Source organism: Aythya marila, assembly GCF_965140915.1.
Source record: "Aythya marila genome assembly, chromosome: 6".
Taxonomy (NCBI): Eukaryota; Metazoa; Chordata; class Aves; order Anseriformes; family Anatidae; genus Aythya; species Aythya marila.
In genome coordinates this window covers 25071328-25095721 of record NC_139047.1, presented here as the reverse complement: position 1 = coordinate 25095721, position 24394 = coordinate 25071328, and the positions used below count along the sequence as shown (strand labels likewise).

The 24394-nt window shown below is 38.7% G+C and overlaps 1 protein-coding gene across 1 annotated transcript in view; it reads left to right on the top strand.

Moving 5' to 3' along the window:
* Positions 1 to 24394, top strand: part of SLC49A4 (solute carrier family 49 member 4) — a 59143-nt gene that overhangs the window by 16824 nt on the left and 17925 nt on the right. The window contains exons 3-6 of the mRNA XM_082763518.1: positions 9568 to 9836; positions 15544 to 15673; positions 20849 to 20957; positions 21614 to 21681. Coding sequence (XP_082619644.1) covers positions 9568 to 9836; positions 15544 to 15673; positions 20849 to 20957; positions 21614 to 21681 — 576 coding nt within the window. The remainder of the gene's footprint in view (positions 1 to 9567; positions 9837 to 15543; positions 15674 to 20848; positions 20958 to 21613; positions 21682 to 24394) is intronic.

Sequence of the window (24394 nt, the reverse complement as noted above, 5' to 3'; positions counted from 1 at the left end):
TTTGCATTCCTTTAAACCTTTTAACCAAGTTTTCTAGTGTAATAGCAGTGAGAAGACCTGGTAAAAGAAATGCTTAAGGAGAAACACTCAAATAACAGCTTCTTTAATTGGGGAAATAAAGCCTGGGCATTTCCAGTGTCTGACAAGATGCATAAAATATGATGCATTTTATTGAGAACCATATTAAAAAAAAAAAAGGCAGAATCCTGATGGAAAAGGTTACTTACCTCATTTATTCATGCTGTGAAAATAAGCATAATTTCAAGACAAAGTTGATAAAATTGTTAACCTAGCCTATTCTTAAAAAAAGTGAGGGATTTGCAAGAATTAGTTCTACCTGAGGAAATAGTTTGATCTTTTACACAGTTTGTTAAAAATCTAGAGAGAATTAATTATTGCTAACTGTGTGAAGCAAAAGTATGGTTTTCATTGAAAATGTCTCGAGATAGTTGTGCATACTGTGATGTTATACCAGGTAACCTGCATTTATCTTGAGGGCAGACTGGCCAAATTTCATCAATTACTTGAAGCGTGGTACCAAACAAAATGGTACTTTGGAGAATATCATGACTGCTTTATGGGTTAGCAACAGTTAGCCGAGCACCAGGCTATGCATTTATTCTGAATGTGTGTATTTATTAATATGATCATTTGAACATCAATCAACCAGACAGATGGACAGGATCACACAAAAGTTTATATTCAAGCATCTCAAAAGCTGACACAACTGGAATTCCCTTAAATGTTTTGGCATGTTTTGTAATGTTTCTTCATTCCCTGGGTAATCTGCAGTAACATACTGAAGGATTTCTCTGGGACAATTATGTCAGAGCTGAGATATGTAAAATTACAAGAATGTTCATGAGATTTGTCAGTTTTATTTTTTCTACTGTGTACTCACAATGTTCTTGTAATTTAGTATTAAGGAGAGCTACTAAAGCCCATCACTTATCAGAGCAATCACAGAAGTGAGGAAATCACCGTTAAGACTGACATTTAATCCTCGCCGCTTTGTGCTCCTTATCTCATATGGACCTGTAATATCCAAATGTATTCTTAGGCTCCTTTCTAGTCTGTAATTATTCTTTTGGCTCTGACGTGTAAGAACTATGACTATCTTCAGCAATCAGAGTCATATTTTAAATGCAAACCCTAACCTCTGTTTTCAGTTCATTTGACACTCGTATATATGCTTGTGACTTGCATACGAGAGAATTTAGGTTGAACATTTGAGAGTGTCTCTTGAGGCTGCAGTTCCTTATGGTGAATTTTTGTTCTCTGCCAGTGAGACCTAAAACCGTACTGGGAATCCATCCCAGAACTTCATAAATGCAGGGAAGGCTGAGGAGGGAGTGCATGGCTAAATGTGAAAGTGTGGACTTGGGTGTGAGAGTGAGGAATCAACCAGTACTTGAACTAGTGAAGTCCTGTCCTCCCCCCCAGTATTTATAATATGCATTTTATATATATACACATGCACACTCCTGTTCGCTTGGTTTCCTCCACAACCCATATTAACCTGTAAGGTTAATATCTGTAACATCCAGGCAAGGAAGCTACAAAATAAAACTTCTAACCTACCCTGTACATCTGAGCTTGTCAAGTTAGTGCCATACATGTGACAGTAAATTTGACTTTTAAAAGTAAAATTAGACTCCGTTCTCAGTACTATAAAAGATTCGTTTGCCACACCTAGTTTTTCAGTTCATAGTTTGTGTGAAATATATGGAACTTAAAGAAAATGGATGTTATAAGATTGTACCACTTCTGGACTTGTACCTTATTCCCTTCCCTGAAGGTTACAAGAGCATCTTCAGTATGCTTTGCCTGCATCTGTAGGTCCCTTCCTTTCCTTTTTGAATGCTGCCTGGCACTGAATGAGTTATTTTTATTGGACTCTTGTAACTATTGATATTCAGGTTAGTTATTAGGAGGCCATCTTTTAATAGGAAAAAATCAGGATTTAACTCCCCATGTAACACAACACATTTTATATTCTATGTTTTGGAATAGATTTACAAGACAGCATATCTGGTTGTAAAACAGTAAATCTAGTCAAAAGGCTATATTAGATCTACCTATGAGCTGAAACGTATAAGAAAGAAGGAAATGATGAAATCAGCCCATAAATGTAAATCCGTGGCTTTTCAGACTGACCACGTAAGCTGCCTTAAAATGTGAAAGATGGGATAATTAAAGAGGTGGAAGTAAATGATGTAACATAACTTGTTGTTTGTATTGAATACATTAATTAAGAAATTTATTAGAACTTAGTATTCTGTGGGTTGGTAGGGTTTGACCTTCACATTAGATTTCACAATACAGATTTAGTTACTGAGGACCTCGAGTTGTGGCAGTGAGAGGGTGCTGTTTGGTAATAAGTCTCATTAAAACATTTGTTGCAAAGCCAACAAAGCAATGACAGAGAATGACAGTGGAAACAGGAGCAGCATGAACTGACAGTTTTGTTATTTACGAAGTGTTACAGGGAGGATACTGATAATTGGTAGTTCCTATAAAGAGACTTATTTACCACGTCTTAGGTTTTTGAATTTTTTCCCCTACTTAGATATATCTAAGTTTTCCCTTTTCTGTACTAATAGATGATGCTCTCTTACTGCATCTTGTGTACATTTTGTTTCTATTAGCTAGTTGCCACCTAGTTTGTATTAAATATTTTATTCTTGTCATACATATTCTTCAATAATTCCACGCCTTCTGTTTTTCATCCCTGAAAGTACAAAGAATGACATGGGATCATCTCATTGTTTGATGAGCGATATGTGATGGTGATGGTGGTAAACTCCTGAATTAGCTGTTTACAGACTCCCGGTCTGTTTAAATTCTTGGAGTGGTAAATCCAGCAGGTAATGCCTTAAAGGAAACTCTGAATTCTCAGCAAGGGCTTAGTACTGCAGTAATATTTAGTAGACAGTGTTTCTGCAAAGCCTCAACTAGCATAAGTTTATGCTGGAAGGCAAGAGAATATATTTGTGGGATTTTCAGCTCCATCTCATATAATAGAAGTTCTTATTCAGCTGTAGAGATCCTTTAATTATTTTTTGTCATCTTGAGATCTTTGACTTCAGTAGTGTCTTGTGACTCTTACTGTTGGGTAATTTCTGCCCTTAAAGAGGAATTCATATTAGTTGAGTTCATATCCACATTGCTGCATTATGATCAAAGTGTCCTCTTGCTCTTTCACTGGCCTGAAAAAAAGTTTTGTGGGAATATTTAAAAGGGCCTTGTTTATCCAAGTCTTTAGTTTACTGCCTCTCCTGTGCTCTCCTACTCTTTCACTTAAAAAATCGTAGTTAGTTTTTGCCTCTAGCGCTAAATTTTCCTCAGATTTCTCACACGGCAGACCCGCTAGCAGCCATTCCCGGTGCCTTTCCCCGATAACTTGTTTCAGGATGTTTTGCCTCATTAGCCCCTAATGTAATTGCCTACTTTTAGTTTACAGCAACGCTGTTTGTTTTGGATCTGTTTGAATTTGTTGAATGCATCCTCTGTTCATGTCGCTTTAAAGATATCTCCTTTCAATGAGGGGTTTGTGGAATGGCCTTAAAAGGGGGGGAGGGAGGGTGGAAAGCCCATTTTAATCAAAATCAAAATCCAAAAAGAAGTTTTGACTTCGTATACCCTCATCCTTCAAACACGGGTAATGCTTTGAGTGACAAACCACTCTTTGCTGCCGTGTGACAGCTGTGATGACCGTACAGTCGCTTGGCGTGATGGCACGGGGACGTGAGTGAATTTGTCACCACGCTGTCAGGGGTCTCGCCATCCTCCTGCGCCCTCCCGTTCTCTGTCAGGATGTCTGACAGAGACGTCGGGGTCTTGGCCTGAGATTGCCACTGCTTCTCCTTGCAAATCCTTGTCTGTTTCTTGGCAGGCTCTCAGTAATAATAGTTTCAAAGTAACTCTGCTGTTTGATTCCTTCAGATTTAAAGCCCAAACTTGCTGTTCCTCAGACTGCTGCAAATTTGTTTGCTGGTTTCTTTCTCTGAGAGAAGAGAGGTGAGGCTGCAAAACCTGGGAAACACCGTGGTCTGAGGCCAGCTCTTCTAAAGTCTGCTCCTGTAGCGCAGTGACAGGTTGTGAGGAGGCCACGACGTGTGCCGTGGGTGAGATGTGAGCTGAGTTCCTGATGGAAATAGTCAACAGCGCATTTATAAAAGTTTTCTCTTTTCTTTTTTTACTTTTATTGCTGGAGATAATGTACCACACAGTGACTCAGGCTTTCCGCTCATAATAATTTTTCTTATTGATGGGGAAAAACAACTTTAAATTATTCCACATATCAATGGTCGTATGCATCAAAAACAAGCTAAAAATGCTAATGGCCTCAATCCATGAATATCCAGAAGGCATAAAGCTTTTGTAGTATAAATATATCATTTAATGAAAATATTGAAAAGAAGTGCATTCCCACGAAATTCATCTTTCAGAATGTTATTTTTAATAGATGAATTCATTGCTTTACCCAGCAGTATTTTTTATTCTCAGTCCTTTTCCAGACACGCAGCCTTATTGCACTCTCTCTTGGTTATAAACAGGACAGCGTTTGCACCAGGCTCTCGCCATACTCCATGGCAGTGAACTGCTACAAAGCATGAATTTGACCTTCCAAATTCCATCTGTACCTTAGAAGGTGCCACTTAATAGAGGTGCCTTTTGTTGCATTTAGTTTGGGGAGTCTAAAGGAAAAGCTCTATCCATTTCTAGTCACTTGATTGTGAAAAATCAAAGACTTTTCATTACAGAAGTGGTATCAGAGCCCTCTGAAGTACAATAAATCTTTTAATGTATAATGTAGATAAGTCTACGTGTTTTCTTATTCTTTTGCTTGGGCAAGCAACTTGCATCATGCATCAATGTAGACACTTGAATAGGAGGTATTCTCTGGCTTTGTTGCTGTGTAGTATGGCTAAATTCAATAGCACTTGAAAGTGCTCTGAAGTCCTCTAGTGGAAGGGTCTCTTTCATTTGCTTCCAGGAGCTACCACAATGAGCTAATCACTATATAAACTTATTCGTCTTCCAAATTAGCAGGAGATGAACAATCCACTTCTTTCAGTGAGTGAAAATGTCAGGCGCATGAAAGATAAATCATCCATCTATTTCTGTAAAATATTAACTTCTTTATCCAGAATCCCGTTTTATGTTAATTGTTAGGATCAGCAATTAATCTACTATTTTTTTCCAAAATAGGAGGCACGCACAGTGCTGTTTCCCTGGAGCAGCTCTTGGTGGCTTCCTTGCTTTGCACGCATAGCCAAAGAGCGACAAGACTGAGTTACCAATTTGTTCATTGCATCTGTATAGAAGTCGGAGTAATGACTAAGCAGTCAGTTGACATAGCAGCTAGCAGGAAAAGCATAGTAAAAATTTCAGGAAGAAAATCAACCAGAAATCCCGTTTTCACAAGGCTCTTGAGATGGGCTCCTCTCCTGCCTGGGACCCAGAGGAACCTCATTTCCCAGTCAACTGGAGGCTCATCGGAGGCTGACAGAGAAGATCTGTGATGAGAGAGTCCAAGTGATGCATGGGGGCTGGCTGCCTCATTTTTCCACTGTATTTCTTACCAAAGGAAAGTGAAAACACTTTCCACTCTATTCATTAATGTTAAAGCTCTGATATGACTTCTCCATTGCTAGCCTTCCCAAAACAAGGTCAATTAAAAGATGTTAGATGAGCTTTGGAGAGCTATTTCAGTGCTGTGGTCTAAATCCATTGTGTTATGAGTCATTTCTTGGGTGGCTCATTTTTCCTTCTGCTGTTGCCTCTGTTTCCCTATCTGAGAAAGGAAGTTAATGAGTTATTTTTTTCATTTAAAATGCTTCTACGTCTAGGCATGAGACATACTGTGGTAGAAACATTAAATGTCTGTTATTTTTACATGTAAAAAGTGTTTATATAATACAGCTTTTAAATAGCTTAACAAATCCAATACTTTGTGGGACTCGGAACATGTATGAAAAGTTTCAAGCTATACAGGGAGAAAAAGATAAGTAAAGCAGCCTGTAAATGGAAGCTCTTACCAATCTAAGCTGTATGGTATTGTCAATCACTAAAGCCTTTTTCCTGTATGTCACTTTTTCATATCCAGTTCATTCAGTGATGCTGTAATTTCAGCATTTGTAGCCTCACATGCTTTTGTTGTTGTTGCCTGACACGATACTGCAGCTGTGACAGCAGGGAGTGAATAAAGCAGGTATAACCAGGTTACTGCTTCAAGCTTACAGAAAATGTTCTCTTAAGGATGTGATGAAAACCACATAACTTATTTAAAACTTAACTTGACAAAAATTGGAAAAGAGCTGAAATACATTATGGAAAGACTTTTTCTTCTCTAATTTCTGTTGTATTTGAACTACCCCTTGCTTCATCTTTTTGCAATTCAGAGGCCAGTTCAGGAAGAAATGTGAACAAACACATCTAGGTAGGGTCCCGAACTAAAGTTACCCTGTTAGCCCTTTTCTTGGAGAACAGAAATCATGCTGTACAGACTCAAACTGAAATAGTGGCAAGGAAAAATCCAGTTGCTCTTTGCACATTTTCAATAGCAGAAACAAGAAGAAAATTGGGGAATAAGAGAAACAAATGTCTCTTGATCTTGCAGTAATTTTTAGTGCTGGTGATGTACAAGAGCAGACTCCTGTGGGCTGTTAGACTGAAATCTAGTGCAGCGTTGATAAGACGTTGTAACAAACAGCGAAAAGCCACCAGTGCTGTTGCGTTCATATTTCTCTCTGGCAGCTGTGGTGGCTGCTACATACGTCTCCCAGAGTAGCAGATTAGTAAATGCACCGAATCACATTTTGAATCTTTTCCCTATCTCTCTAGGGAAATGAGTTAAGGATATGTAGAGGAACAATACAAATAATTCTTTTTCTCAGGGTAAAAAAAAAAAAAAGCTTAATTCAAACCAGTATTGAAAAAGAGATAAAATAAGCTTTAGACTGTTACATGTAAAGTTGTTTGAAGCAGCCTGTACACCAGTGGCAATTTAGTCCGAAAATGTTTTTTATTAGACGCAACATGTTAGATTTGAAAAATTAGGCAATATGAAGACAAGAGATGCTCTGCCCTGCATGATAATGTCAAGCTTGGTAAATGCCAGAAATGCAGATGGAAAGGCAAATCAGAGCAGACAGCATACCACACAGGCTAGGGCAGGGGAGAGCAGATGAGAACATCAACAGCAGAGGCCTACAGAGAGACAAAGCTAAACTCTTTACATGAAAACACTAAGCAAAGGCAGAAAAATAATGTACAATTTAAGTTCTGAACTACAATCCTGCTTTCTCCCTCTGGATCTGCAGAGTAAAACTAACAGATATGTTTCCCTCTGGTATTAAGTATAAAGGCCTTTATGTTACCGAGTTTTATTCAGGTATGGAGTTGGATATCAATAATGTAAATCTGAAGTGTAAGTACATTAAAGGAGTATTTATAATTCTCACAACATATGACTTTTTAAAAAAAACTTTACTTTTTCTACCAGAAGATACAGATACAGAACCATTGTGTTTTTTTCTGGTTTTAGTGTGTTTTATTTGCCCTTAGATTGAATTGCCCAATCAAGTGGGCATACCTGAATTAAAACAGTATTACCGGAGTGAACAGAGGTGTTAGTATAGCACCTATAGCTGTAGAGGTTATTTTGTATTAACATATTTTCCCTAGCATACCATAATTTAAGTATTAAACTCCCTTTGGAGCACGACAAAACGCTCAAGTAAAATTGTGGTAGTTATCTCACTTGCTACTGAAATGCAGCTGTTTCTAGGGATGCAGAATAACTGCAAATACCCTGGAACAGGGTTTTCCCATATAAATATGGGAATAATTTATCACAGGGGGAAAGTAGAATGAATATACCAAAGTACACAAGGTACTACTTGTTCTGTCCGAAGTATGCTGGATTGGAGAGTAACCGTATTTGTGTGATGTGTCCTCCAGAAAACTATACCAGAGTATTGTTTAGATAGTGCTTTTTATTAATTTTAAACTATTTCGTTTGATTATACTGGGGGCCACAGTTTAAAAAGCAGTAAAAAGACCTGGCCACATCTTGGTGATGTCCAGCTGAAGCACGTCATGAACAAATAGTAATGAAATGTATTCTTGCTAGGTGAACTTTATATAAAAAGAAAAATAAAAAAAATACAATTGCTTATGTAATTGCTTACAAGACTGGGTATTACTTTTGTCCTAGCTGGGAAAGCATTTCCTTCAAATGGTACGTGATAGCATTTTTTTCTTCGCTGTATATTTTTCATAATTTTTTCTTAAAGACTTAATTTCTAATCAACAGAGAATCAGTAATATTTATCCATTTTTATTACAAGCTAGCTTGTTAATTTGATAAAGAGTCTGTCAGCATTTCTTTTGCGTATTTTGTCCCATGGTGTGCTTTAAAAAACTCTTGTCATGCTATATATTATTTAGTCATTTGTGGCTTGAAACATTGCCTAAACATTGCTAACTTGTTGTTTCCCCATTTTCAGGCCATAGCTTTTTATGGCTGACAACTCAAGTCTTGAGCAATAACATTGGGTTCCTGCTATGCATTGAAAAACATCACCCATTTAAAAATATCATCTGCCACCATTTTATTGCACAAAGGATAGATCTACTTTGTAGGGTTGCTGTGTTTTGTTTGATTTGCTAGCTGTTTTTATATAAATTCCCAAATGATTTTGCCTTTCATGGCCGATCACTTTTGGAAAAGTCAAAGTAGAAGGTTTCTGGCTGAATTACACATGTAGGAGAACCTTCAAAAAGTCCTTTCTGTATGTGCTTATTGTACTAATATGAAGCCAAAAGTTGTAGGGACTTCAGTGCTTGGAAGTAGCATCTCTGTTTTGTCACCAGTCTTATCTGTTAAATCCAATGAGTGTGAAAAACAAGAAAAATCTGGGTTTCCTTGGCTGTTTCAACACCATGTTGAGAATGGCCAGATTGCTGCAGAAGATGATTCTCTTGGAAACCTCAACAGCCTGGCCTCCTCATCTGTAGGCACATAAAGCTCATCTGCGTGTGTAAATAAAAATAAATAATGCAGTGAAAAAATATGCAGAGTATTTTTTGCTGAAGTGTTTCAGCTTGGGATCTGACGTAACTAATTTAAATCTTCTGTGGGATTTATGCAGGCAAGGGGTCAGGTTTAAGATGCTTGTAGTTTAAAGCTTTTCTGCTACTATTCCTTTTATACTTTTAGATCCTATCATGATACCTTTTCTTTTTTTTCTGCAAAGAAAGTTCCTTTTATTCCCTCTTCCTTTCCTGCTTTGAAGAGAACATTTGCTTCTCCATTTATCTGAGGTAATGAGAACAGAGTAGACCTGGATTCTTTAAATCAGTCTAATTGGGCTTCTTTTAGTGTATTGAATATTCTTTTTTTTTGTTTTGCACAGGACTTTCATTTCTTTGTGCCGTTACTCCATTCCAGGCACTCAGTATCTTATGTGCAATTTATTTTATTTATTTTTTTTTTTTTTTACTTTTTAAACAGGCGATTATCATCCAAATGGCTGTCATCTCTATTCTCTGTTCCAGGCTGATTCATGGAGGGCAGCTGTTAAATGGCTTGGCGGGGCCAACTGTGATGAACGCAGCACCATTTCTTTCCACGACGTGGTTTTCTCCAGATGAACGTGCCACAGCAACAGCTATAGCATCTCTGCTCAATTACCTGGGTGCTGCTGGTGCGTTTTTAGTGGGACCTCTTGTAGTGCCATCTCCTAATGGAACATCTCACCACCTGCTGGTATCACAAAGCAACACTGAGCACATCAAGGACCGCATTGAGGCTGTATTGTATGCAGGTGTGTTTAAAAAAAAGTTAATTATAAAACATTTACATACTTGTATGTTTGGTACTTGTGAAGCACTACCCTCTAGTGGCTGGTCTGCAAAGGAAACGGTAACTATATTGATGGTAAATAATGAAGTGGTAAAATGTTCTGCCATCAGAAGGGTTCACTTTTTCCCTTTTGCGTAGCAAAAATTATAAGGTAATCTTTCGTACAGACTGATTCCAAGTGAAGAATTTCAATTGTTTGTATCAGCTGATCTTAGGAATAACATTTTCTAGGAGAGCTTATACTTGCCCAGTGCTTCCAAACTGTTGATCACTTCTTGAATTTTCATTAAAAAGAGAAGTCTCCATGACAGGTTGTTTTTTTCTTCTGTTTCTGTGAGGACAGAAATCGTATATTCCAGCATTAAATTATATTCTGCATTAATTCAACCTTAATTTATGACTTGCATGTGCCTTTCAAATGTGATTAGATTATTAATATCTCAGAATCTAATACTGGAATTAAAACTCAATCTGTTTCTTAACTAAAATTTTGGTTTTAACTGAAACCCTCTAGTTCTTATGTGGCGAGGAATTTCAATGAAGTGACAACAGTTTTGGTGCAAAAAAACACTGATATAAAATTCACCCGATATAATGTAGTTTTTCTTTCCTTTCTCTTTTTCATGCAGTGGCTTCACAGCTCTTCGTGTCACTTACAAAAATTAGCAACACTCAGCAGCAAGCTTTAAGTAAAAGAGTTCCCCAAGTGCTTTAAGGGTCTGTGATCTGATTTTTAGTTGATACTAATTGGTATAGCATTGAGAGCACCTAAACTTTACCATGTTATGGCATTTTTTTGCTTATAATTCCAGCCTCAGAAATGTAGCTAAGGCTTAGTCCTATGCATTCCAGAAATCTTAAGGTGTATGTATATTGTGTAACTCATAGTTCATGGGATTGAGTTAACTGTGATCACTTATTTCTTGCTGCTATTCTTATGGAAATTTTGTGAAGTTAATACTTGTATTGGGTGAAGTCCACTTTATTGTAAATTTCAAAGAAAGCATAGTAGAGCCTGGATCCTGTTTCAGCAGGTAGTTGACTCTTTCCTTTCAAATACTTCTTGCTGGACTCAAAGTTATTGAAACAATGAAATTTGGGTTTGGTTAGGCTCTTATCAGAGATAAATCTGATGTTAGAGCCCCAAAATTTCATGGAAGATAAGGTGACCAGTGGGAAGGAAGGAAGAAAAAGCGAAGTAGAGTGAGTTTGTGTCCTGCTGAGCAGCAGATAAAAGAGGAACAAAAATCCAATGATTAGAAAAGTGCTTTAACCCACTCTTTCTGGATTTTCCGTGGAGCAAGAAGAATTCATTTGCCCTAAGGAACTACAGTTTTGTACCTAAAACCCCTTCCTTGAGCCTATTAGCACTAAAAATGTTGCTTTCAGCAGCCCATTAGGTTCACTTTTTCTTCTCTTCTGTTCCGGGAAGCTTTCCTGAGTATTTTCTTGAGAAGATGGGAATAGATCTTGCTTGCCAGCAAGGTTCAGAGATCTGTCTTGCTGTGCAGTGTTTCAGCACAGCTCTTTCTGCCTTTCTGAGTCAGCAAGGACTTAAAAACAGCCCGTCCTGTAAACCTGCTTGGGATTGTTGGTCCCAGCATAAGATCATCCTACAGCAGCTCTTCAGTTTCTTAGGATGTGTGTTTTGTGGGGCAGCTGTAGTTCTTCCTCTGTTCTAAGTACTTTTAAATACATAGCTGGGGTTCACTGTGCAGCTGTACTTGCAGTGTTAGCTATGTGTCTCAAGGGGTCTTTCCAAGATCCTTTTGTTGTTCAGGCACTGAAAAAGAGATGGTTCCTGAATGTCAGTGGCCTGTGGAGAATCACTGAGACAGTGGCAAAACATTCAACTGGTTTGAAATTGGCAGGAGCCATCCCAAGAGGAGGTTGCTTCATATCCCTTACGGGATTTGTTCCATCACACCTCAGCTCCCTTTTTCCCAGGAGCTCGAGAGGCAGCTGACCCTGCTGCTTATCTCTTCTGTGCTCTGCTGTGCCAGGTAGGCTCCAGAGATAGAGGAAATTCTGTCCCGTGGTAGGTGACAACTTGTGGTGGGTACCTCATGGTAGTTGTACAGCTCTGTCCACCTGTGGACCACAAAATACCTTATAGGTTTGGTAGGGTATTATTCATCCCCTTAAATCAGCTAGGCAGAAAATGAAAGTCAAACAGTCTTCAAAGGTAGTAAAGGTGTTAGAGAATGGGACAGAACAAGGAGCTGGACTCAAGTGTCCCACTTCTTTAGGAAGTACAGTAGAGCTTGGTATGACTTCTCATTTAAGGTGCTATAGGAAAGCCAGTTTCATAGGACAGGCACTCTGCATTCTTGAGTGTTTTGTTTGTGATGGAGCTTGTTGCTGTTGCATGAGGTACTATTAGATAAGCAGCACCCAGAACTTAGTTATTTTTAAAACCCTAATAATGTGAATTGTTAACTTGGGATCAGTAGCGTGACAAGTGTGTGCTAATTTTCCAAGGACTTAACCTCAAACATGATTACGAAGCAATTGCTTATAAACCCATTCTGAAATTGCTCTGTTAACTCCAGTCTCTTCTGTGTTTCATTAAATTGCTGTTCCTGTATCTCGGACATGGACTAAGAGCTCAGCTGAAATATCAACTTGTTTCTGTGTCATCTGTGTTTCTACACATTCCGGTTCACAGCTGAAATAGTACGGATGTAGCAAATCAGGATTGAATTGTATTACCTGTATTGCTTAAGGAAGCTCGAACCACTCTGGACTTGAGGCAGAGCTTTTATCTATGTGCTTTCCTAAATATTAATGAAAAATCACCATTTCTTACAAATTTTTGCATGTATGCATATATAGCTGTGTGTAAAGTACATGTGTGTATATAAACATAAGAAAAACAAAGGGGTAAGGAGGGCACTTCACGTGTGTGTGTGTGTGTGTATATATATATATATATATGCACATATATATGAAGTGCCTTCCTTTACCTTTCAGGAGAAGGTGAGGGTTTCTTTGGTTTCGGGTAGGATTTTGTCCTGTAAATCTGTCTTTCAGAAGGAAAAAGACTTGTATCGAGGAGGCTTGTATCTCTGTAAACCTCTCTTTCTCTGTTTAGGGCTTACACAGCCAGCAGGAGTGCCTGCTTCCAGGGCTATGGTGCAGGCATCTCTCCACATCGACATTCACAGGTCACTGTGGCATGATATCCTCATTGCTTTTGTGAGACATTTCAGATTCATTCCTCAGCAAAACATATACAGCGCTCTATTTCTGCACACTAATTTATGCTGACTTGCCCAGTTCCAAGTGCTTTGCTGCATCCTTTGCACTGTTGAGAATCTGATAGCTTCTGTGGAAGAGCTCCTCTTTCATGGCAGCAGCTCTCTTGGTCTCAAAACATAAGATATAGGTCAATATTATCTTTTGCCTTTTTATTCCTTGCTTGCAATCTAATATTTGTCCTGGGAATGTATTTTTCTTTACCTAGTCTGGTACAATAAACAATGATTGTGTTGATGGTAGGCTTCCTAATGAAGAAGCAATTCAAGATGTAAGGAATCAAATGCATTTGGCAATACCTGGACTTTTAGTAGAGGTGCAAGTGTGATACACAAAGCTAAGGTGGCAATAAAGACTTCTATTTTTAAGTAGAGGGAGCTGCTTTGGCTTTGGATAGGCTCCAAAGTGAATTCTGCTCTTTTTCTTTTGTGCACGAGGGCAGTGCTTGCAAGGCAAATTCATTAGCCTAGGAAGTATAACACTGGGAAACATTAAAGAGCTGCAAGATGATACTACAAGGACTGCATGCTGATTTTAATAATTAAAAAAAAAAAAAAGTAGTTACTATACTGCTCCTACTGCAGTAATCTGACTGGCATGAATCTTGAGGTGGTAACCCTTAGAAGAGGCCCCAGATGAGCACCTGTTGTAAAATATTACCATGACTTAGAAAAAAATCATCAACCTGTTTTATATTCTTTGTAGGAAGATGTAGCCTTTCACCTTATGCCATTGCAGTATAATAAAGTTAAATAATAAGCACCTTAGAAAACCTCTGTTTTTACGTGATCACATTCTTATTGGCTCTACCCATCTGCAATCTGAAATCTTCCTTTCAATATGTTACCAAGTGTGGATGTGCATGTACCTATAAATCTGTATGTAGATGTAGGACAAGGGGATAAAGAGTCTTTGGCAAGCCTTGGTTCCCTGTCCAGTATCATCCTATAATGACAGAGCCTCTCATCCTTTTCTTAGATATGAGATAACCAATTGTGGCCACTTCTTTATTCATTGCTTGTGTTCTCAAAAACAATGCACAGGAAGATAGAAATTCATCTATCTTCCGGAAACTAGAGGAGTAGTAGAGGGACTGCAAGGACCTTGACACACAAAAGCTGTAATTAGACCACAGTAGGGGAAAAGAGACACCACACGGTTCAAAAAGAATCCTTTTTGATTTGATCATGGAGACTAGCATTGTCACATTTCTGGTATGCTTTCAAAATAAATTTAGGGTAGATTATTTTTCCCTGTAAGTGTTCATTTCCCATCCCAATCTACAGCTGATCCTTTAACACTTAAGTATTATTTATTTTTCAGTTTCCTGAACTTCTTTTCTTTTAGTTTAGCAGAAAAGCTGGCGAAGTGCCACGTTCATATTGATTTATTAAAAAAGAAAGAAGAAAATGAATGCAACTGAGTATCCAGCTCTGTTGGAATTTATTTGTGGTGTTGGTGAACAATTCTTTGTAATATGATCACAGGTTCTTTTAAGATAACACACTTCAGCTATACGTTTTTCTCTCTGGCAGCAAAGAATCTTGTTTTCAAAGAGGACAGCAGTAATATTTTGGATTGAGGTCTGTGGATAACATGATCTATGTTGTAAAAGGCCTGTAAAACAAATTAATTAGACTGAATGTGGATAGAGTTGTTTTTCTTCAGAATGTCTGATCTTGGGGCTTGCTGACAATTTTCTGTGAAGTGCTCATCCCTTTGCAGGGTCATGTCCAAATTTCTACTATGAAATGTTTTGAAGATCTGGAACACCTGCTGCTAAACAAGAGGAGCATCTACAAACAGCTGTATTCTTTCATTTTTTCCCCATATTACCTCCGTTCTCTCTATTCCTAAGCAATGGCTGCTCCTATGCTTTTCCTTTTATATTCCATTGCCATGTAATACTGTTTGTATCCAAGATGCTGCCTTGGTTGACCTTTTGTTTGCCTTCATCATCCTGTATACCAAGTAATTGTCGTTCCATGCCCTGGAGCTTCCCCAGTCCCATCTGTTTAAAGTCTCTAGCATGCTGTTACCTGCCTTGCATTACTTCCATTGCAAAGAAATGTGACCGGATCTTCCTAGTTCTCTTTAAAGAGAAAAAACAAAAGCTTGCCTTTTGCTTCACCTAGTTCCCCATGTGTGAGCCTGTTGCTCTGCAGCTCTTTTCATTGGAATTGACTGCCGGTATTTCTCTGTCTCATTGATTCTCCATCTCAATTTGAAATCTTGCTTGGGGAGTGGGGGTAAAAATCCTTCAAGTTATGCAGGTCTGTTGTCAGGAGCGGTAAAGCACTTATCGTAGGATTTATGTATTAGAGGCTGGCTGATAACAATGCTGTGCTGAAATAAGTCTTTCAGTGCTAACATCTGTTCTCTGATTTGTTTTTCTTTGCCCTCTTGTTTAGAATTTGGAATGGTTTCCTTGATATTTTCCGCAGCATTGGCCTACTTCCCCTCACGCCCTCCATTCCCTCCCAGCGTGGCTGCAGCTAGTCAACGGCTTAGCTACAGGAGAAGCTTTTGCAGGCTTCTAAGGTAGGTCCTCATTTGGTTTCCACTTGAAATATCAGCACCTGAATAAATAAACACAAGTGTGCTTTAATCTTCTCATCGAACAAACAAGTTAGTTCGTAGTGCTTTTAAACAAAATCAAATTAAATATTAATGCTGAGACATAAAAGGATGCTAACTGCTAAAAAGCCAACATTAAATTTTAAATGGGAATATGTCAAGCATTCTTGCCAGAATCCTTCTGCACCAACACTGCTGTAGTCATCCTTTTAGCACAGCTTTTCTTATGCTACACTTCTGTTACATCAGGTTATACAAAATTGTTAACAGTGCATTGTGCTGGGTGTGAGATAGCAGTTAACACTGGGCGTAACTAACTATAAAGCTGCTTTCTTCCATGCTTCTTACACTGGAAGGAATTTGGGAGTTGCTTACCATTCGAAGAAGTATACAGCTGCTTTCATTCAGCCATGGGAGCAATGAATGAAGTATCTGAAACCATTGTATGATCTATTAAATCTCATTACTCATATGTTAAAATATAAAGTGGGGATAGGAAAAGTCTCCAGATGCTTCCAGACATGTTCAAAGATGTGATAGTTTCCTTGATTTATTTTAAAAGAAAAAAGGTTATAAAGAAAGCAACATATTCAGCTTTACAGCTTCTCTTTTGTTGTCTGCTTAGATTGTTAGCTCTTTTGGTAAGACCCAGTCCCTCCCCTAGTGTTTGTAAAATGTCTTGTGTAATAGGAATCTGGTATCAGAGCAACTGTAATAATAATGCTGAGTAAAATAGTGAAGGCCTGTGCCTGGTACCTGATAATGCGTAGAAGAACTTCCTGGGGCAGAAAAGAATTGTGGTGCAGAGTATGGTTGATTTCACTTGGGAGCTTCAAACTTTTACTGCAATTGTTTATTGTAGTAATGTAGTTATAGGAGCTGAATCTGTTCAAAATGGTCTGCTTAAATCTTGGTAATTTTAGATCTTCAAGCATTTAGTTGCTACAGATCTATCGTGTTCTGTGCTTTCTAAAAGTATGTGAAGGGCCAGAAAAAGCAACTTAGCCCTCTTTTTTCTCTCTCTCTCTGGTGTTTTTGGAGAGTTTTGTTTCAGTTTGGGGGAGTAAACTGACAAAACACTTGCTTCTGTGCATTCACCCTGGAGTAGGCTGGCAGCTGGGAGAAGGTGTGAATGCAGCTGGCTGGTTAGTCTGCAAAGTGACCTACTCAGGATATTAAAAAATAGCAATTCCCATAAGGACGCTTAGCACACACAATGATGCTGTTAAACGCCCAAGCTGGTATGTGCTGAGACCCTGCCTGAGGGCTGTGTTGTAAAAATGTTGCTGTCAAACAGAAATCCAAACAGCAACTGACTCCGCAGGTGAAGTGTAAAATTTCAGTTGACAGTGCTCCATTTGGGAGCTTTATAACTATTACATTGCTTGTTCAACATATTATAAATACTGGGCCTGTGATACTGGTACAGGCAGGAGATAAGCAGCAAAAGTGGCTTACCATTCACAATCAACAAAGCTTAGGAAAACAACCTGGACACTTAAATAATGAGCATAGTTTATAGCGTTTCCAAGAACCATGAGGGTTTTTGCTTAATTGCAGTCAGGTAGATCCTTCCCTCCCCTCTGGTATTTATGCATTCTTCCATGCTACCCCTTATCAAAGGTACTTCTTCATTCCTCTGTACATGAAGCAATCAACAGTTCATCGTTAAAACCACTTATCTTGGGGAACCTTTCAGCAACAATCCATCAGGCAAGAGTTTTTTTTATAAAAGAAAATGGTATCTGCTGTACTTCAAGAGAAATCCATCAGCTGGTTCATTAGGCTTCTGAGCCCTGTTCCCTGCCTAATCTAGACTTCATAATTCTTGGCAAAGAGGGTCTTTCTTTTGACTTAGTCATGTAGGCTTAAAGGTAATCTGCTGATGACTACCAGGAAATCAGAATTCCTCCTTTATTGCCTACTTACCCTCTGGTGTGAGAACTGTGCGTGTAAGAAATTCAGGATGTGTGTGAGCTGGTCGACTGACTTCACCCAACTATGCACCAAAAACCATTCTTGAGAACTGAGGCTTTCATCACTTCCCTCTTCTCTGCTCTAGGCTTCAGGTATTTTTTATTTTTATTTTTTTTAATTCAAACTAAAGCTGTGCAGCATAACTTTACCATTGAAGTCATGGACCTTTTCCCTTGGGTGCCAAAGGGATCTGTCACATCCTTGCAACTCCCACGCTCCTTCGTGCCTTCAGGTCGTCGAGCTGTTGTCTTCACAAACTGCTCCTTGCAGAGTTGCGTTTTATAGGTCTTCTTAGGGTCAAGCACCCTCTGTAGGCCATTTTTGGGGGAGTTGCTTAGGAACATGGTTCCTTCTCCAGACTGGGAGGTTTCCTGCTTCTGACAGATTATAACAATTAGCTGATCTCTGGTATCAGGAGATAACCAACTCTCTCAGCCTGCAGTGGGAGTCGACAGATTAGTCATGGCATGGGAGCTAAGCCTGATTCTTTTAACAGTCTATTACACAGTGTGATGGGTGTACTTTGAATTTTGATTTAAAAAAAAAAAAAAAGTGCTGTGCCCTTTCTTGGTTTCTTTGGTGACATGAATATGATTTTTTTATTTATATTTCAAAATATGCCAGAAATTTCCCTGGGAAAAATTCTAATACAAGTAAATGGTTTGTCTTAACATTTGTCTGAGGAGAACATACAGTGATTTTAGCTTTTAAGTAATTAGATGCTAGTAGCCAGTTACATGCCTTTTATATCTTCAAGGGGCTGTGTAAGCCGTTTTTCAAATTTCGTAGCAAGGTTTTTGTACATCATTACTTCTTTCATGAAACTTTTACATGACATCACCATCCAGGCTGAGAGCAGCTCGGAGTGTGCCTGATATTAATAGGCACTGTCAAAGTTATTCTGAAAATGTTGACTGACTTTGACAGGGCTCCCCTCCGAACCAGCCTGTTTTATGAATTCTGGTACATTAAGCAGGATTCGGGGGGGGGGGGGGAAGAAAAAGGGAAGGGAAAAAAAAGCAGAAGAAAAGCCAATTCGTATTCCAGGAGAATGGAGCCTGATGCTGATATCCTGTCATAAAGGCTGATATGATGGAAAACAGTGTGGGTTCACCAGTTGATGGTGTGACAGACAGCTCATTTCTCTATTTTCAGTGGAGCAGTTGCAAAATTGCAAAAACAAATATAAGTTGCTGAAGCTGTGAAAAGTGGAGCTGATGCTTGAGATGTGTTTCAGATGGCTTTAACACTTAATGCAGACAATGCTAGCTATTGCTGGGCAAGGGGACAAAGTGACATCTGGTGATGGGTGTTACTTTGCCACTGCATGCAGCCTTGTCCAGGTCAGCTTCTTTAATGTGAAGACTAGGCAGGGTGGCAGCATGGGAGCCTCTGTCACTGGAGGATGTCGTGATGCAGAGCTGGGTCTGACACTGGGACCAGGAGCTGCACGTGATGGAGCAGCTACCCCACATGCCGGTCTGTCTCGTGGCTGGAGTTAGAGAAAATAAACACAGCACAGGAAATCTGGGTCAAGTAAGTTACAAGTACTTACCCTGCAGAAGCAGCTCTTTAATGAAGGTGAGGTTCAGACAGATACCCAAAGATTTTGAATAATGAGCAAGTGTTATTTTGGAGCAGTGCTTTCAGACTTGCTCCTTCTTTGCAGTCTGTAATGTGGCTATATAATGTCCATGCAAAATGAGTGTGTTCCTTTTTATTTCCTTCTACAGGTACTGGAACAGCTTTTACATGGGTAGTATTAAGTAATATCAGAACACCTACCTTAAGAGAGATGAAAGAGAGATGTTAGGATGACACAGGATACACTAGCATAGGAGTACGGCATTCTTAAAGAGAGAAAAAAATTGTTGTCTGGAAGACAGCAAATGCATTAGCATTCAGAGAAATAGGAGCTGTGTGTGGAAGAGCTGGAAGTTTGGGAGTTGTTTTTCTTTGCATTAAAAAAAATAATAAATCTGACATGAATGATTCTGAAAGAGGAGGATATGTTCGTGTGATATAAATCTGTTATGCAAGATGAGGATGTGTGAGAAGAACAGTGTGTAAAAGAGTGCTGGCAGGGGTGCTTTGAATCTTTGAGGGGAGTAAAACAGTGTAAGCTGCAAACCTCTAAATGTTTGGGAGAATTTTTTATTTTGAAACTCTTACCTTCCCCCTGGCTTTCATAACTAGGTGCTGTTAAATTGCTGCTGCATACCAAGGAACTGGTACTGCTGATCAATATCAAGTTTATATAAATTGTTTGGGAAAAGGTGTGAGGGGGTGCGTTTTGTGGCTACACAGATATCCCTTGGGATAACCTGGGAATTGCCATAACATCTTTTCACTTAAAAATGGCAGTGTTACAGGGTTCAAAGCACATTTTCTGTTCCCAAATGGAAACATTTTATAGGAAAAGTTAGATCCCCTTAGCAAAGGTGTCGCGTTTAATTTTGGTTGTGGTGATGGCTGCAGGGAGGGGGGATTGGTGGTGTTTGTCTGCCAAATCTTGTTTAGCTGTGTACAGTGATGATAACGGCACAGCTTTGATGCTTTATCTTCACCGAATACTAAGAGTTGGATAATTTTAATTGGGGATAAAAGAAAACATGTTGAGTATTTAGAGCAGACTATTATACTTGTCTCTGTGTTTTGATAGCTCAAACTGTCAAAATTTCCCACTCTTGCAGTTGTGCATGCCTTATTCCCAAAACCTTCCCTTTCTAAATTGTTTTTACTTTTTATTTTGTGAAAGTATGAACCTCTGATTTTATACTTGAAATACGCTTTTTGTAAATTGAATTAGTGCTTATTGTTTCTAACATGCACTTAGGTTAACTGGGTTGCCCATGCAAATGCAGAACTGCTTGTGGAAATGAGAAACATATGAGCCCAGCATGTTACCAAAAGTCTTTGAATGTAGAGACTGGCTGTTTTAAATACCACAGTGCTAAGGCAGTAACATCTCAGCCACTGGTATTTTAGTGACATGTCCGGATAACTTCATTGTTTTTCCTGGCTCACTCACTCTTCAGAACTCTGCTATTTTTCTTGACGGGCAGAATATAGATTCTAGGGTGCAATTTACTCTAGCAGCTAATCTTGGTGCACAATTTCTAATATAAGCTGCAGCTAATTGCATATGTTTTGTCTTCACAGCAATTTCCGATTCTTGATGATTGCTTTAGCCTATGCTATACCACTGGGTGTTTTCTCTGGCTGGTCTGGTGTTTTGGATTTGATATTAACGCCAGTTCATGTAAGCCAAGTAAGTATCTCCTGACTGATAATCAGCAGCTATTTTGTAAGTGGCATGTTTTTATTCTGCACTAACATACAATTTTATCAGGTTTTTATGCTTAAGCTGCTGTTAATACATATGGACCACTTTTCTCCTGAAATTTTAAACAAAATAATCTATAGCTTTCAAGCTGTCACGATTCTTCCTGCTGACTCTCCACTAGTGTTTAGTAGTTTCAGAGCTATATACACCTTTTGACAAGAACAAAGAAGCAGATAAACAAATGGGAGTGTTGTTGGCTGCTGCACCTTTAGTAATAGAGAATAATGTTTACCAGGTGAAAGGGATGAAGTGGAGGGGGAAAAAGAGGATTTGTAAGCTTTTAATAGAGTACTATAAAAATCCAGAGGACATTACTCATATGATTGTATAAATAGAGGTCACATTTAGGGCACAGGCTTTTTTGGTCATGCTTTCCTCCTAGTGAATTTATTTCCTCTTAAATATCCTAAAAAAAAAAAAAAAAAAAAAAAAGGTCTAGCACCTCAGGTTGTTTTTGGGGGAGGGGAATGGGGGATGCCAGCTAGGGTTGCTAGCATTTGTGCACCCTTTGTTTTGAAAGTAACACCTTAACTTCTGATTCTCTTAACTTTAACACATTTCTTACTTTTTTTTTTTGTCAGGTAGATGCAGGCTGGATTGGATTTTGGTCTATCGTTGGAGGTTGTGTTGTTGGCATAGCAATGGCAAGGTAGGAATAATTGCATCCATTTCTTCAACTGTGATTGTCATTTAGCGTATACTCTTAATAATATAACTTGTTTTCTCTCATCTTTTAGATACATGAAATGGAAAATGCATAGTTCTGGGGTTATGATGTGTTTCTTGTGAAGCGTTGGATTTGTATATTGTGTTACTGCTCTCTGGGGGTTGCGAACTCCACACACTTGTGCCTCAATTCAACAAGTCATACCGCTATTCCTGACAAGTGCTTCCCATCCGTTCTTTTCAAATGGTTATTGTGAATTCAGCTGCCTGGAATTAAGGAGAACCCATTATAGCACATTTGGAAAGCACTGAAGAAATAGTGTCTGTCTCCTTCCATCAACACTTTTGGGTGTATTGATTCCTGAAGGGATATTGAGACTGTAGCATAGGCAGCCTAGACACAGTAATGGTATATTCCACTGCAGAGTCTGTCTGTTTTGACAGGTTGTTGGATTTCTGTATGGTCTTTTTTTGTTATGCTGTTATGGGTTGTGGTATAGATGTACTTATGCTTTTCCTGTATCTAGACACAGCCATTGTAAATGCTGAATGATATGGGAAGCATGAAAACAAGGAATGGGTTACCTTCCAATAGTTTGTTATCCTAAAAGTTGCAGATGCTTAAAACCACTGCTGTGGGTGACCTAGATACATCACACAATGTAACAGGTGGCATGCTGACTTAATCCTTTCCATAATAGGTTAATTTAATTTATTTGTGATGTTTCAATAGTAGAGGGGCACCCTTAGCAGCTCGCTCACTTTTGTTAGGAGAGAACCTGCTCTCTCAATGCCAACGTGCAAATCTCAAGCTTTATGGTAGATGAATTTATTTAATATATTGCTTGCGTTAAGATTCAGGAAATGCTGAGTCTCTACCTTCTTCAAAATTGATTTCAAACCTTGTTGAACACTAGTACTTTGTAGCATTCAGAGCTTTGCTTTTGAGTAAATTAAAAAAATAAATAAATACTAACAGTCTGTCTCCAAATATGTCTTTCCAACTTGGGCAATATACAGTTCAAATGAAAAGGTTTACACACAGAAAGCGAGGGAGATGGTGATTTGTCACTCCTGATGGATGACTCTCCCTCTTAGGTCTATTCAGCATTTATCTGTGTAGGGCAGAATCAATGACGAGTCTGACTGTAATCTGCTGAAAGTTGTAATTAGGAAAATTAAGTAATGATTCTTGTCAAGGGTGACAGGCTGATGTATTTCAGTGTCAGAACTGTGATTTGCCAAGCAAGCAGCTCTCTCCCTTAACCACTTTTTAAGAAGCTGGATTTTCTTCTAATATTTTTTCTACAAGTTTATCAAAGAAAAATTGGTATAGCTTAGGAGTTTACTCTTTCAATTTCTGGCAATGCAAATTCTGCCATTTAGAACAGTAACAACCTGGGGCTTGCGCTGGAGCATTTGTTCCTGCACGTCACAGGAGATGTTAAATCATCTATATTTAAAGTAATGCCCAGTTTGGAAATTCATTTATCTATCTCATTTTCCAAATGGTGCCAGTTTTTCTCAGCACAATATATAAATCCTCCTGCTCTACACCTACTGCTTTCCCAATAGCTGTGAACTTAGATATGTTTAGCTAATTTGTGTGATGCATTTTTCTAATTGAAAAGCTTGAACTATTCTGGGCAGCTGGCAGGTGTTTTACCCTTTGCTGGAAGCTTTCAAACGATACTGGCTTGAAGAAAAGCAATGTCAAAGAGCGACATTCATATTATTGCATGGAAACATAAATCTATTCCCTTTTCTTAGATTTTTTTGGTCACATTTACTAATGATCACAGATATTTCTGGGGTTTTGTCCTTCACAGTTCCATCTTTCTTTCTGCTTTTAACCTGCAGCGTTAGTCAAAATGCTGAAACTTCATGACATGGTGATAATTTCCTTAGCAACAGACAGTGTTGTCAGCAACACGGGGTTGTGATTTTAAATGTAGGATCCAGCCTAGGGCTGATTTACTGGGTTACAGAAACCTGCTACCAACAGTAGACTAAGAGATCTGTGTCCTGGGGGTGGGAAGGGTGAACATACACCTTCTTTCATGGTGTGCCTGCTTTGGCAGATGCAGACATCCCCATATGTGCTAGATGGTGAAAAAGATTTAAACAGAAAGAGAATTTTGGAAGTGAACACAGGAGTTAAAGCATTAAATATATATATAAATACATATTATTATTGGATTGAAACCAGCATTTGAGAAGTTGATTTGCTTTACAGTCTTCTTTATTATTCTGTAACCAGACAAGAAGCAGAAAGTGCTCAATTACTAATTTCAGGCTAGTTTGCCAAGTTATTTTTTCCATTATTTCTGTTGCTGGCTAAATTCAATAGCTGATAAACCTTTCAGTTTGTATTTGACCCTTCTGGATTCCTGTGATAGCTGAGAGCTCCTTGGAGCACATTACTACCAGTGATATCCAAACCAGGTTATTTGTGTCAAAGAGAGTTGCAGCAGCTCAGTAAAGATAGATATTTGCTCCACTGAATCATCTTGAATGGTTTAGGTGGGTGTCATCCTCCCATTCCCACATATCCCTCGTGGTAGGGTAGAAATACAGGATCCAGACCTGTTGTCTCTGAATGTCCCTCCCTGAAGGCTGTTATTTTTCACTTTCCATCATTAGATGAGATGTGCATAACTGTTCTTGCCTTTAAAAAGAGGGAATAGTGATGTTGC